The sequence below is a fragment of the Macaca nemestrina genome, chromosome 12, assembly GCF_043159975.1.
Source record: "Macaca nemestrina isolate mMacNem1 chromosome 12, mMacNem.hap1, whole genome shotgun sequence".
Taxonomy (NCBI): domain Eukaryota; kingdom Metazoa; phylum Chordata; class Mammalia; order Primates; family Cercopithecidae; genus Macaca; species Macaca nemestrina.
In genome coordinates this window covers 55,169,729-55,185,617 of record NC_092136.1, presented here as the reverse complement: position 1 = coordinate 55,185,617, position 15,889 = coordinate 55,169,729, and the positions used below count along the sequence as shown (strand labels likewise).

The 15,889-nt window shown below is 46.4% G+C and overlaps 1 protein-coding gene across 16 annotated transcripts in view; it reads right to left on the bottom strand.

Moving 5' to 3' along the window:
* Nucleotides 1-15,889, bottom strand: part of IRAG1 (inositol 1,4,5-triphosphate receptor associated 1) — a 129,423-nt gene that overhangs the window by 67,327 nt on the left and 46,207 nt on the right. For 12 of the 16 annotated variants that reach the window (XR_011610833.1, XM_011753202.2, XM_011753189.2 and 9 more), the window contains 2 exons: nt 2,702-2,808; nt 2,070-2,140 (listed from right to left, as the gene is read on the bottom strand). Coding sequence is in view for 15 of the 16 variants with exons in the window: in XM_011753202.2 (XP_011751504.2) it covers nt 2,070-2,140; nt 2,702-2,808 (178 nt within the window). In the remaining variant the exon portion in view is untranslated. The remainder of the gene's footprint in view (nt 1-2,069; nt 2,141-2,701; nt 2,809-15,889) is intronic. The other 4 variants (XM_011753193.2, XM_011753191.2, XM_011753192.2 and 1 more) reach the window with 1 other exon arrangement.

Genomic DNA, 15,889 nt, shown 5'->3' with positions numbered 1-15,889 from the left:
GCTTATGGCCTGTGGTCCTCCATCACAAATGGTCCTGGAGCCATCTCAGGTTCACAGAATTTTCCTAAACTCTGTTGGGAAGGGAAGGTCACCCAGGAGCCCTACCTCTGGCGCCATCTGCACCCCCAGTGCATTCCTGTTTCCGGTCTGTTTCTTTCACAAGCTAATGCGCTTAAGGTTTGTGAATAAAAGAGGGAGACCAAAGATCATCGGCCACGGCCACAACCCCGTGACCACCTTCCCTCCACTCACATTGTTCAGGCCCGTTTTTCTCCAAAACTGCCCCTCTGGATGAGGTGGGTGAATGGCACCACCTCTCACTTGGCTGCTCAGGATCACGGGAGTCATTCCCCACTTCTCCCTCCCCCAACATCCAATCAGTTGATCAAGTCCTCCCTGCATTTACCTATAAACATCTCTGGAGCCTGTTCCTCATCTCCATTCTTGCTCATTAGCTTTTTTTTTTTTTTTTTTTGAGACAGAGTCTCACTCTGCGGCCCAGGCTGGAGTGCAGTGGCACAATCTCGGCTCACTGCAACCTCCACCTCCTGGGTTCAAGTGATTCTCCTGCCTCAGCCTCGCTAGCACTCATTAGCTCTTACCTGGACAACTATGTCTGCCACCTAAGAGGTCCCTGCCCTCAGGCAAGCCCCTCCGTCCTATCCCCCACTGCCTATCAGAGTGGCTATCAGAGCCATATCTGGCCAAGCCATTCTCTACCTCATCTCATGGGGATTTCTCATGCTCCTCAGTGTGGCATCCAAACCCCAAACTGATCTCAGCCGATCTTGCTGGCCCCACATACTCCCGAGTCCCTCCACTTCAGCCCTGCTGGAGTGAACAGCTCCCATTTCGCCTCCATCAGGTTCTATTCTTCTTTGGGCAGCAGCTCCTTGGTTTTCACTTGGTAAAAACCCCTCTGATTCCCCATTAGCTAACCCCCCTCCCCTGTGCCAAGAGTGGGAATGTGGACCAGTCTTGGCCAATCAATGAACCCAATCCTCTTGGCCACAGAGATTGGCTCAGGGACGGCCATGTGAAGCCATTGAGAGGCAATCCTGGTGTGGAGTATATGGGGAAGAGGAACTCTCCACTGATGGGGCGTGAGCTTAGAGTTGCTGGTAGCTACCATGTGTTGAAGAGTCTGCCAAGAAGAAAGCTAACACACAAGAAAAAAGGTTCAAGAGATGGAATAGGACAATTGCTAATAATCCACTTTGAGCACCTGGATCTAGCACTACCTGAAATCACAAGTGCTGGCTTTTGTAAATTTTTTTTTGGTGTGAGGTAGTTTGAGTTGGGTTTCTATCATTTGAAAAAGTCCCAATTGGTACACATGGCAGAGTTTCAGTTGCCAGCAACATGCTCCATGGAGGTTCCTGCTCTTTCAGTGTGTTTCATATTCCCCCTGGCATGCCCTTCCTCCCTCACCTATCTGTCCAGCTCTCTAAGGCACAACTCAAGGTATTCCTCCTCTGGAATACCTTCCTAAAACTTCCTCTCCCCAGAGAGACTTGCTTGGTCCCCTTCTTGCCTTGGCTGGCCTAGCTCTTCTGTGCAGTCCCTTATCATACAGGGTCCCAATTATCTGCTCATTTCTCAGTCTCTTCATAGTCTATGAGCAGCATTAAGGCAGTGACCAACTCTGTATGATATCTATGTTCCAACAGCCCAGGGCAGATCGTGAGCCACCATCTGGGGATGAGCAGATGACCAGGGTAGCCAGCCTTACACTCAGGCACCCACTCCAACCTGGATGTGGGCCTCTCTAGCAGAGGCTGGAGGACTCTGCCCCCTAAACCTCAGAAACAAGCTTCACTCAGCTGTTCTTTCTTTCTTTCTTTGACTTCTGCATCTTCCTCTTCGTGCCCTGGTCTTGTCTTTTGAGCAACGAAAACTGAATTAAATATGTTTCTCCTAGACCCAGATGGGCTGATCTACCCTGTCTTGTTGGGCATATAGGGAGGGACCACCTTGAAGAGAAGGAGAGAGTAAGGGGTCAAGCCCAGCCATGCTGCCAGACCTCAGTCTTTCTACTCAAACATGACTTAGATTGCCCTGGTCCTTACCCACAGATGTCAGGGAGGCAGTGGACACCTTCAAGTGTCTGTGAGAAGGCCTCTTGTGGGGACTGTGAACTCTGAAAGACAGAACAGTCATCTTGTTCAGAAAATCAATCCACGACTTGAAAATAGGTGAAAAGATGCCTGTATATTATTTCTTTCTTTCTTTTTTCTTTTTTTTTTTTTTTTTTGAGACTAAATTTTACTCTGTCGCCCAGGCTGGAGTGCAGTGGCGTGATCTCGGCTCACTGCAGCCTCTGCCTTCCAGGTTCAAGTGATTCTCCTGTCTCAGCCTCCTGAGTATCTGAGACTACAGGCATGCACCACCACACCCAGCTAATTTTTGTATTTTTAGTAGAGATGGGGTTTCACCATGTCAGCCAGGTTGGTCTCGAACTCCTGACCTCGAACTCCCCTGCGGTGATTTATGCTTTTCTTAAAGACTAGCCCTTTCCATGGGAGGCCAAGAAATGGAAAAATTCCAATTTCTCTCTCGTATTTTGAAAAACTGCTTGATTATAGTTTAGTCAATAAAATGATATAAGAAAAAAGAAAAGATTTATTTAAAAATATAGCTGTCAGATCCTCATGTTCTAGGACATATTGTTCGTCACAATGCAAGGATCAGGCACCTGTACCTGTTGGCCAGGTTTTTGTCAGTTTCTCCTTCTGGTGAAGTGGCATCCCCAGTCAGGACAATCGTGGGGGGTGGACTGTAAGATATCCCTGTGGTAGGAGGACCCTGCTGGTTTAGAACAAAAACACAGAGTTAGGCTTGGGCTGGTGGGAGCTTCCAGGGGCAGGAGCCGGAGCATTTATTCTCACATCATGATGATCAGAGCCATCTTGATTAGGGGACAAATGCAGTTTACTCTTTATTCCCCCAGCCTTATTGAGGTATAGTTGACAAATAAAAATTGTATATATTCAAGGCATACGATGTGATGTTTTCATTACCTCGATACAATGTTTTTATACAATGTCATATATTCCAGGCATACAGTGTGATGTTTTGATGTGAAATGATTACCACAGTCAGGCTAACTAATATATCCACCAACTCACATAGTTACCTTTTTGTATAGTGGACAATACTTAGCAAATTCCAAGTACACAATACATTATGCTGTACATTAGATCCCCAGAACATATTCATCTCATAACTGAAATATTAAGTTGAATCCTTTGACCAACATCTCCCCATTTCTCCCACCCCCAGTCACTGGCAACCACCATTCTACTCTCTGTTTCTGCAAGTTTGACCTTTTTAGATTCTACATATAAGTGAGATCATGCAATATTGTCTTGCTGTGCCTGGCTTACTTCACTTAGCATAACGTCCTGCAGGTTCACCCACATGGTTGCAAATGGTGGGATTTCCTTCTTTTTTAAAAGCTGAATAATATCCTTGTGTGTGTGTATGTGTGTGTATACAGATACAATATTCTATTGTGTATATATTTTTCACATTTTTTAATTCATCCATTGACAGACATTTAGATTGTTTCCATACCTTGTCTATTGTGAATAGTGCACACATACAGGTTATTTGGTTTACTCAGAAAACAAAAAAGATAGGCAGTTTCTCCTTTATTCCCCCAGCAGGCTCTCACCTGAGCTTAACACAGTTCACTATTCATGCATTAAGATTAGGGACACTACAAGCTATCCCTCGTTAGTTCTCACTAGCAATGCAGGAAAAGAACTATACAGAGTCCTCAGATTGAGGCCAGCCTGGCTGGGGAAGAATGATGGCCTGGAGAAAACGTAGTGGCACCCACACACCCCTGATGTTCCATGACAGTCCTACCTTTGGGTAACTTTGACATTTCAGTAATCGTAATTTGTTAGAAGAGACTCTTTTGGACTTCTCTCTTAGGTCCCTCCATCAACTTAAGAGGGTGCCTGTCATTTTCCTTCTCCTCCTTCCCACCCCCTTGACTGGCGTGTGCTGCCACTGCTCCCTCTGTGAGCACCCGACTGCCTTCGCCAAAGACCTGCCTCCGAGTGCCTCAGAGTGTGTCGCTGCCACCTCCACTATTGGTGCTGCCTCCTGCAGCTTCAAAGCAGTGGGTACCCACTGTCCCTACTGCCACTTTCCCTGGGAGGCCAAATCCTTCTAGAGCCCCTGCACATGAAATGTTTTCACCTCCACTAGCCCTGCTGGCGGAGGGTGCTGCCGATGGGCTGGAGCCTCTGGCAGAGCCAGGCTGTGTTCTTGAGCCCTCGATGCGCAGGTGTTGGTTCCCTGCAAGGTAGGGAGGAGGCCTGCTCTCCTTTTCACATTATGCCTTGTTGTGAAATGGGTCTCATACTGCTATCTGGACTTCTTAAGTCCCACAATTTTAGTGAACCCAGCTTTTCCCATTTTCATTTTTCATCTCTTCCCTTGTTTGGCCCCAAGCATAAGGCCACATGAGCTGGAGAAGTCTGGGTGAGAGTCCAGCCTGGGGAGCACCATGCTGCTTCTCTTGTGGAAAGGATGCTTTTATGTGGAAACTCAGAGCCAGATCCTTGAGGAGATGTTCATGGGGCTCTGTGTTCTTATCCAGGAGCTCTTCAGTGCAGGGAGCTACAGTGGCTGAAGGAAAAGGAGGCACTCAGAATCTCCCGGGACATGGAAGGGAAGCTTGGGCTGTGTAGAAGCAGTAGGAAGCAGCATTGCCTATTGGAAGAGTCAGACAAACCTGGGCTCAAATTTAAACTACTAGCTGTGTGTCGTGGACAAGTTATTTAACCTCTCTATGCTCCATGATTATAAAGTCTAACTCACAAGGTTAGTGTGAAGATTAAAAATAACATTGATAAGGTACCTACTGCATGATTGATATTTTTATTTATTTAATTTATTTAGTATGGAGAGGGACTCTCACTCTGTTCCCAGGCTTCAGTGCAGTGCCACAATCATAGCTCGTTGTAGCCTCTGCCTCCTGGGCTCAAGGGATCATCCTGGCTCAGCCTCCTGAGTAGCTGGGACTACAGGTGTGCACCACCATGCCTGGCTGACTTTAAAATTTTTTTCTGCAGAGACAGGGTCTTACCATGTTGGCTAGGCTGGTCTTGAACTTCCAGAATCAAGCGATCTTCCCATGTCTGCCTCTGAAGGCACTGGGATTAAAGGTGTGAGCCACGATGCCAGGCCATGATTGATATTTTTAATGTGCTAGGCTTCTAGCATATGATTAATATTTTAAATAAATGTTTATATTACTTCAGATTTCTTTCTCTTTCATTCAACAAACACTTTATGGTTATCCACCATGTGCCAAAAGCAACTTGAGATATGAAGAGAAGACCCTCAAGGGCTCGCAGTCAAGCAAGGGATACAAGGAAATAACTCATAATAAATATAAGGTAACAAGGGATGGACCACATTCTGTGAAAGTTCAGAGGAAGGAAAAGAAAACTCTTTAGTGAGAGGAGTTGAAGAGGACTCTATAGAGGAGTGGACTTTTGAGCTGGGTCTTGAAGGATGAATAGGAGCTTGCACAGCAAAGATGTTAGAGGACAGGATTCGGCCAAAGGGAATAGCATTAGCAAAAGGCATTACTGGGAATCAGGGATTTGTTAGTGTAGCTGTTGCAGGTGCATGGACTATGACATGTGAGATAGGAGAGGTCAGGGCTGGGGGAAATGTGAAACTACAATAAGAGATTGAGCCAGCTTCTGAAGGACCTTGAAGCTACTCTAATGAGTTTGGTCTTTATGGTTTTGGAGATGGGAAGTCCTGAAGGTTAGGCTTGAGAATAGCTTAACTACCCAAAGGGAAATACAGAAATGTTGACAGCAGATCATCCATGCATCCCTCTATTCATACTGGTTGAGATGACAGAAGAGGCCCAGTTATTAGAATATCCATCATCCCCTATAGGAATTCTGAGGAGTTCCCTGGTAAATTGGAGCTGTGTCACTCTCCATTTGGAAACCTAGAGTTGGCCAAGAGGGAGTGACGAGAAGTCGGCATGGTTCTTGTGGCTGAAACCAAGACTGGCTGACCTGTCCTCATGACCCCAGAGCTCCGGTCCCTCCGAGGACAGATACCCATGCTTCTGTCAAGGACTCCAAGGACTCCCCCTAGAAGAGACATCCAGGGAGTTTTCTAAAAAGCAACAACTCATTCTCTGGATAGTATGCCTTGAGGGGCTGGTGACAAGCTTGTCCTCCTGTGGCTTTATCCCTCCGTTCCTATAAGGGTACAATGGCCAAAGGCCTGCTCTGTCTCACAGGAAGATTATGCAAGTAAAAAGAAATGACGAATGTGTATACACTTTGGTAAGTGTCATATGGTCTATATGTGTCATGACCCTTGAGTCATGATCATTATTAAAATTAACGGTGGTTCTATTCAAGGTGAGCCAGTTTTTCCCATCTTTTGTCCAGTGGGCTCCCTTGGTGGGAGGCCAGCAAGCAGCAGAGAAGCTGGGGATTTCCAGGGGACCAGAAGGGAGGTGGAACAATGATCTGGGGCCCTGAGGACATGCAGTGGAACAGTATTCACACGGGCTGGGGAGGTTAAGAAGGGGAAGCAGCGTGTCAAATGGCAGGTGGCCAGATAGAGGGGGCAGCAGGCAGGGCCAGGGGCAGGTGCCAAGCTTAATGGGAGAGCCAGGGAAGAAGAAGGAATAGGGAATTTTCTACTGTGTGGGTTTTCTGGTGAGTAGGAAGAGCTGAAGTCTTTCCAGAGGAATCTCTTCACATCATTAAAAGGGAGTAGCATTAGCAAAAGGCATTACTGGGAATCAGGGATTTGTCAGTGTTTCTGGCAGGTGTGATCTCTTGGATGTCAATTGAGATGAGCATCCTCTGACACATATTCTGAGCTCAGAGGTGCAAATTAGAGACCCATGTGCCTGTTTGCTAGCAGTGTTTACAAGTTTTTTAATTAGTTATCAATGTTCCATAATTGTAAGAATTCACATAAAGGTCTGGATAGCCTGCTTTTCCTTGAACTGAAAGATCAAACAATCTTGGGCCCACATTTCTGCAGAGTAACCCGGTTTGAGCTATCCTAAATTGGCTTCCTTCAGTGATTTGTGCTCAAAGGCATCTGAGTTACTGCCCTGTGTCATGTAGTTTTCATCCTGGCCTGGTTTTCTAGAGCACAGGAGGTTTGTGCTTAAAATCTCTCCCACCCACATCATCTGGGCAGCCTCATGCCTATCACCATGGGAACGCCAATGGAAACTCTGACTGTGCTTATAGCATGCATGGGCTTCTTTCCCTGGATTTTATTCCGACCGTGAAAATTTGAGCTCTGAAAGTTGCCTTTTTCATGTCTGTCATATTTAGAGAATTTCTTTCTTGTATGAGTCCTCTGATGAACAAGAAGAAATGCATTTTGGCTAAAATATCATTTTTACGTGCATTCTATCATATGGCTTCTACCACCCCTTGTGGTGGGGCTCTACAAACTCCTGGCATGCATTGATGAGGATGAGCTATTTAAAGTGGCAGGAGGGCCAAGCGTGAGCTAACTCCATGTTGTAGTCTGAAAAAATAATTGTGGTGGTATTAGGAGAGTTACAGTATGTATCCATTTCTAAGAGTTTCATATATTCAGGCTGCAAAATAAGTAAAATACATATTTTATTTTATTTATTTATTTATTTTGAGATGGAGTCTCACTCTGTCTCCCAGGCTGGAGTGCAGTGGCATGATCTCGGCTCACTGCAACCTCTGCCTCCTGGTCAAGCAGTTCTCATGCCTCAGCCTCCCGAGTAGCTGGAACTATAGGCATGCACCACCATGCCCAGCTAATTTTTATATTTTTAGTAGAGATGGGGTTTCACCGTATGGGTCAGGCTGGTCTCCAACTCCTGGCCTACAGTAATCTGCCCACCTTGGCCTCCTAAAGTGCTGGGATTACAGGTGTGAGCCACCACCCCTGGCCTTTGTTTATTTATTTTTAATCTTATTGACACTATCTACTTCTCAAAGCGATTTAAAGTAACCAACAATAAAATATAAGACATGAAAACATGAGACTATATAAATGCGGGAATGATGGATGATTTGACAAACATAAATATCCCGCAGACAAAGAGAAGCTCATGCTCCTAACTGTCTATGATTGGGGGTTGTGGTTAAACTATTTGCCCTGAAACCTAATGAAGCCGTGATCCATGTGGCTCAGTCTCTGAGAAGGCTCGCCTTACAGAACTGTTCAACAGAAACAAAACCAACATAGAAGGAACTTCTTTCTGTACTCTCACCTTTCAAACGACATGGAAGGGGAACAAATCTTCACTCCCATCCTCACCTCTCCTCTGCCTTTTTCTCTTTGCTTCACTTTTCTCATGCCCTGCTCTCTGCTGACTCTTCCCCTGCTTGTCTCGCTGCTCAGATCCTCTGTCTACCTTCTCTCTCAATTTCTCCCGCTCCAGCCTTTACTCCCGCAGCTCCATCTAGTTATTTTTTGTGCAGATTGTCTTCATTTGTTCATATGATTGACTCATAAACATTTACTGAAGAGTCTTGCAGAGCAAAGAACTTCTCGGAGAAGAGAGGGGCACTGGGCTGGCAGTGATCAGATTCTGTTTGGCATCCAAGAAAGGCATGTAGCCTGTGAACACTCCCACATTATTGGACCTTATTCTGTCCATTCATCCAGCAAACATTCATTGAATGCCTGTTGTGGCCAGGGTCTATGCTAGGGTCTGGGGAGACAAAGGTGAACTGGGCAGGCCTCTGCAATGCTTCTCATTCATTAGCATGATGGAATGGGGAGAGAAGGGGAAGTAACCTCCACTGTTATTACTAATAGTGCCCTTGGTGTTGATACCTACCAGGTAAATGGGTACAAGGCACTGGAGTGAGCTGCCTTCCGATAGAAACTTTCTCTGCTTGCTGGCTAATGGCTACTTGAAGCAAAGCTCTCCTAACTGTAGGCACCTCACTGGGGAGGAGGACCAGGGCAGAGGTGCCCACACAAAAAGGCAGAAAGAAGCCATGGGTGGCAAGTGCCAAGCATGTAACCGCAGACACTCACAATTCTAAGTGGCTTACAAGGCAGGAAGCATAAAGCAATCGGGGGAAATCCTCTAATCCCTTGATGGAACATCCTGGAAGGCTCTTCACGCTTGCCTTCTAATGTGTGCAAAATACCCAAGTCATAAAATCATAGTGTTATTTCCCTCATCAGCTCACAGAATCATTGAGCAGGCTCTGGGCGACTTCTCCTTTTCTGCAAAACTGTTTTTGTGGGAACATTCAGGTCTTGTGGGGGCTGTTTTTCACTCTGTCAGGGACTGGGGAGACAGTAATCCAGGTGAGAGTGTGTGGGAAGATTCTAGGGGCCCTCTGGGGTGAATTCTGCCAGATTTTAACGCAGTGCACACACGTATCCCTGCTCCCATTCTGAGCTGCCAAGCACAAGGCAGGCATTCAAGAAAGCTTGGGAGAACCGTGAGACCAAGTATCACTGGCCAGGCAACTTACTGGCTTAGGGGCTTCTGGGCCTCAGGCTCAGAAGTCACACCACCTTATGGCATACTTTTTAGCTGTATAACCTTGGGCAAGTTACCTTGCCTCTCTGTGCCTCTGTTACCTAATCTGTAATGGATCTATCTCACAGGGTAGTTATAAGAATCAAACAGGTTGATATAGAAATAGGATTTCTGGATAAAGCACAGGATGTCCCTGTTATATTTGAATTTCAAATGTACAACAAATAACTTTTTAGTATAAGTGTGTCTCAAATATTCCATGGACATAACTGTATTATTTCTCTCTCTCTCTCTCTCTCTCTCTCTCTCTCCTGAATATTGCTACGTGCCCAGGCTGGTCTCAAATTTCTGGGCTCAGGTGATCCTCTCACCTGAGTAGCTGGGACTGCAGGTGTGAGCCACCATGTACAGCACATAATCATATTTTCATTTGCCAAATCTGGTAACCCTAGATGGCAAGCCTGTGGAAGGGCACCTAGCACTGAGCAAATGCTCACTAAGCATTAGATGTTATGTTCCCTTATTATTCCCTTTGGGATTGAATTAATGACTTTGGCATTTGGTTTGGAGAAGATTGTTGCTCTTAGTTCTGGGTCTCATCAACCATTTGGAGTTAAATTGGGAGGGTCCAGCATCTCTCCTGCGGCTTCTGACCACATAAGCCCAAGTGATGAAGGACCCACCTCCAAGGCCACCTTCACCTGGCTCCACTCCCTCTCTCACCTTCTGCTTCTCAAACCAATCAATGCCCTTCCTGGGTTACAGACATGGAAGCACAGAAACAAACGTGGCTAGAGGGAAGTGGCAGTTACTCAGGTCCACTGTACGGTGGGCCCTGTCCCAGACCCTCCTTGTGTTCTCACCGAATCCTCCCAGAAACTCAGTGAGTAAACCTCAGTACACCATCTACAAATTGGGGGTGATAATACCTCTGGCACTCATAGAACTGTGAAGAGGAAATGAGAAGATGAAAGTGCAGGCCACGAGCGTGGAGTAGAAGATTGATATCTTTCTTTTTTCTCTTCTGCTTTTCTATTTTGATCTCCACTTTATCAATGCACAAATTGACTTGTCCAGGGCTGTGCCACTTGTAAATAGTGGAAGTGACTGAACACAGGCTGTGTCCTTCCCATGACACCATGCTGCTCTTACAGCTGCATCCCCAGTCTTTGGTCTCACCTCCCCTGGTTCCCGGTGCCCTGCTGGCCTCTGACACTCTTATTCTTCCAAGCTGCACTCTCCTTCGCAGAGGGTACCTCTTCCTCCAGGAAGCCTTCAAACCAGCACGAGGCTGAACACACAGCTGGAGAAAGGGACAGCAGGGGCAGAGGATGCCCTTGGTTCACTGCCCTTCTCACTCATCCGTGGGCCCAGTCTCCCTGGGGGTCCATTTCCCTTCCCTGGAATCAGCCAAGCACTGAGAGCTGGGTCATCTCCCAGAAGCTCACCCTCGAATAAGCCAGCAAGCCACATTTTGTTCTCCTTAAATAAATCTTATAGAAACATTTCAATGTTTATTTCACTCATAAATTCTCAGGAATGCACAATAGTTTTCCTAACTGCCTGGGCACAGGGATAAATATAGGCCAGTGTCATAGATGGGAATATTAGCTTCCTTTCCCCAGAGTCACACGGCTAGGCTCAGGCTAGGAAACCGTAAGGAATAGCCCCAGCCCCAGCTCCAGTCCACTCCAGCACAGGCAGGCACTGGGGGTTTAGATCCTGTAGATGGGCACTGGCAGATAGCCCAGGAGAGGAGGACCCGCTGGGAGGCAACGCGGGCTAGTGAAGAAGTCCGGTAGGCCTAGACCAGAATCCCACCTGGGTGACCTTGGGCAAGTTACTAGTTATCAAACTTCTCTTTCATGGTCTAAAACATTATATAGAGCTAATAATCACTATTCTCTAGGCTTGTTTTAAGTATTAAATGAGAGAAAGCAATAATAATGACAGTGAAGGTGCTGGTGGTGAGTGGGCACTGTGAGACTGTATCCCCAGATCCCTGTCTTATAGCCTGGAGGGCAAACAGGGACTGCCTTGGTAGAGAGAAGATCCAGCAGCAAAAGCAGCCAGTGCTCTTACAATAGGATAAAAGGACTCTCTGGGCCGGGCGTGGTGGTTCACACCTGTAATCCCAGCACTCTGGGAGGCCAAGGTGGGTGGATCACAAGGTCAGGAGATCGAGACCATCCTGGCTAACACAGTGAAACTTCGTCTCTACTAAAAATACAAAAACAAAATTAGCCGGGCATGGTGGTGGTCACCTGTATTCCCAGCTACTCGGGAGGCTGAGGTGGGAGAATGGTGTAAACCCCAGAGGTGGAGCTTACAGTGAGCCAAGATCACACCACTGCACTCCAACCTGGGTGACAGAGCGAGACTCCATTTCAAAAAATAATAATCATCATCATCATCTCTGGGGACTTGAAAGAAAATTATTATCCCAGCGGCAAGTCCTAGGGGCACAGGAGAGAGCAGAAGTGACTCTGCTGAGGTCTGCTGGACATGGGACTCCTCCCTGCCAAGCACAGAGGGCCAGTTCCCTGGCTCCCCGAAGGCTCCACGGTGTCCTCCCTTGCACCAAGGGCCTGCCCTGCCTCTGGTGGATCCTCTTTCCTGCCATTGTGCATTGATTTCTAGAAGTCAGGGATAAAGAACAACTGCCTTGTTGATCACTGTTTTTACTCTCATGCCAACAGACTCTGGGAGTGTGGAAAAGCACACAATGTGTGTTAGCTTTATTCCAAGGAGAGTAACTCAGCTAATAGTTCATCCATCATATCTTCTATCCTCCCTTCCTTCCTCCCTTCCTAACACTACTCCACCCTCCATTTATTCTGCTTTTTAACGCAGTCATTTAATTATCTAGCCAGCCAATTATCTACCCAACCTATCACAACACAATCAAGCATCCATCCACCTTTCTACCTATCCCTCCCTCCCTCCCTCCCTCCTTCCCTGAGCTCCCACCGCAAGCTGGAGCCTATGCTTATGGGTGGAGATACACATGTGAAAGGCACAGTCTGTGGCCCCCAAGTAGCTCACACATAGCCCGATGTGGGGAGACAGAAAAACAAACAACAGCAATCTGTTTCATTTGCTTACAATAGGAACTAAGGGAAAATAATTGTAATATGCATTTCTGACTGTCCGTAACCATCAACATTTCTAAAACACTTTTTGCCTTGTTTTAGGCACCTCCACAGCTAAATTCTCACAGCTCTTACCCTGTGACCAGAACCACTAGAGGCCAGCCTGGTGGAACTGTCCTCTTGAGCTCTTTTTCATAAGGATGGGGCATCAAGCACCTGCTTCCCATGCCTGGGGCCTCTGGTGTCCTTGCCAGGGCCAGGAAAGGAAGGACAACCTGGCAGGATGACATCAGCAGGAAACTTGAGTTTGAATCTCCATTTGACCATAGCACAGCTAGGTGATCTTTGACAATTACATAAACTCTCAGAGACTCCATTTCTTCATTTATAAAATAGAGATAATAATATCTACCTTGGAGGGATTAGACCACGTACCAGGTGCCCAGTATTTGCTACCATTATCTTGTATACCAGATACTAATATTTTACTGATAATTTATTTTATTTTATTGAAGGCCTTAATTGAGGCTGTTCTTGCACAGGATGTGATAAGTGGAAATGAACTCAGAATATGAATTCAGAATCCTCGATGGAAGCATCCAAGTACTTCCTGGTTTCTGGTGATTACAGTGCCCTTACCTGCCTCAGTTTTCTCATCTATAAAGTGGGATAACAGTCATGCCTGTGTCTTGGAGTTGTTGTGAGTTGTTATGTGTAAAGTGCCTAGAGCAGTGCCTGGCACATGGGAGGCACCGTATGAGGGTTCTCACTGGGAAAGTTGGGGGGCAAGGGGATCCCTACTCTACACAGTCCTTACCAGGTTCCAGGTGTTTTACATGCTTTGTCTGTTTCTTCTTCTTCTCATTCCTGACAGATAATTGGTCCTTTGGGTCATATGACTTTTCTCCAGTGGGGGAGCGCACACGGTTCCCAAGGAGTTTCCAGGGAGGTATAGGCAGAACCTCTCTGTTGGCCGGTGAGGACAGGGCTTGAATAGCCAAAAGGAGTCAAATGGATAGAGAAGTTGGCAATCTGCCTTCAGCAGTAAAGTATATGGCTAAACTCGAGATATTCCCATAGACAGCACAGAACAAGGCTTCTCCAGGTCCTGATGGGAGAAGGCCGTGGGAGAACACAAGAGCAAATTGGATCTGACAGAACTGGCATTTGGTAGTAAATCTACCAGGAAGTGAGCTTCCTAAGAGCAGGACCTTAGTTAGTTAATGCTCAATAAACATTTGTTGAGCAAAATTCAATAAACATTGACTGAGTAAATGTACTTCATTTCCTCAATTCCATATTTATTGAGTGCCTACCATGTGTAAGTGAATAGTCATCCCTTGCCTCTGTGCTCAAGCTCTATTGCACATAATGGGGTATTTTTGGAATAGAAATAAGAAAACAATTAATTATAGCCCATTTCCTCAGCTTACAGCCATTAGACAGTAGAATCAGGCCTTGCTATTTCCTTATTATGTGATTTTCAACAACTGGCTTAACCTTTCCAAGCCTTAGTATCCTCATCTGTGAAATGTACGTAGTCATCACTACCATGTAGGAGTGTGTTCTGAAGGTTAAATGCCTAGAAAACACTATGAACCTGTGTGTTAGTTTCTTTCCCTTCATCTGGATGAGATACCTAACTTCTCTAAATTCACACTTTCATGGGGGTGACTCTCTCTGCTCTGTCTACCTCACAGTGGTTTTGCACTTGCAATGACACATGTGGAAACTTTTTGCAAACTATTTTGTGCTATAGAGACTGAGCACCTCTTGTGAGCTAAGTACTTTGCTCATCACTTTATATATACTATTCTGATCATTAAAGTCAAGCTGACTGGGTTTGAATTTAGCCTCAGTCACTTCCTTAGCTATGTTACTGCATATTACTCTTCTGTGTTTAAATTCTTTATCTGTTAGTGGCAATACTAATAGTATTCCCAGGAGTATTGTCAGAATTAGGTGAGATGATGTAACATACAAAACAAGCCTAATACGGTGCCTGGCACATAGTGAGTTCTCCATAAAGGTTAGCTGTTGTTAGTGGCTATTCCTATAACTCTTAGTTTCTAGATAAGGAAACTGGGGCAAGGTGAATCACTTATCCAAGGTAGCAGTCAAGGATGTGAAGCCTAAGTTCTTCCTGCTCTGCCATGCTGCTTCTACCTCACATTCCTATGAGCCTTTCCTGTACCTTCTGGAACTTCCGGCTGCTTGGTCATCCTCCTCTTCTAAAAGGACAGATGGGTTGACTCTGAGCCCAGCCCACTGACAGAGGATGTAAGCCAGGAAAGGCCTCCTACAACCTTGCTCACTATTTTTACTCTCATGCCAACAGACTTTGGGAGTGTGGAAAAGCACACAATATGTGTTAGCTTTATTCCAAGGAGAGTAACTTTATTCCAAGGAGAGGATATCTACTATCCTCCCTTCCTCCCTCCCTTCCTAACATTAGTCCTCCCTCCATGTCTTCTGCCCTTTAATGCAATCATTTAATCATCTAGCCAGCCAATTATCTACCCAACCCCAGATTTCTTATGGTGGCACTTATGTCAGTCCCCATTTCTGAGCCAAAAGAGGAGGAAGGCTAGCAGCTCCATGGCCAGAGGTTCTAGGTGCTCCACAAGCAGATCCCTTCCTATAAGGGCCACACAAACAGGACTGCTTCTCCAGCGCACACTCCAACCTCATCTTGTTACTTAAAAGTTAGGGGAGGGGTGGGGCGTGGATGCCACTCATCAGTGGAGTGCTGCAGTGACCTTAAGTCACAACAGCTACTGCATAACAGGGCTGAGCATCCATGTCTGCCTAGAGCATCAGCGAATGAAACACAACGTAGATGCTCGGGGAGACCCAGAGTGTCTCATGTATGTGGCCTAAACCAGGCAATAGCATGGTGGACTGTGTTTCTAGGAGTCGACGTGCCCTTCCCCTTCCTCAATGTGTCCATGCCCCTTCCTCATTCTTCAGCCAAGCAATCAGACAGCCCACTCAGGTTAAAGTTGGGCTGTTTGATTACCTGGCTGAAGGAGAATGAGGAAGGGGCATAGACAGGCATGTGACATGCAGCTTTGGTTGCTGGCCCCATGAGCTTGTGCTCCCGAAGGGCTGGCAGGCAGAAGGGTGGTGCTTTGGCATTCCCCTGACAGCGAGCTCTGAAGTTGGCCCCTCTGAGGTGAGTGGCTTTGGGAACACAGGACAACGTACTGTTGGCCCAGGTCCCAGAGCTCTCACAGAGGACCCAGGGGCAGTAACAGTGCTCAGCGCAGGGTATGGACTAAGCATGGGC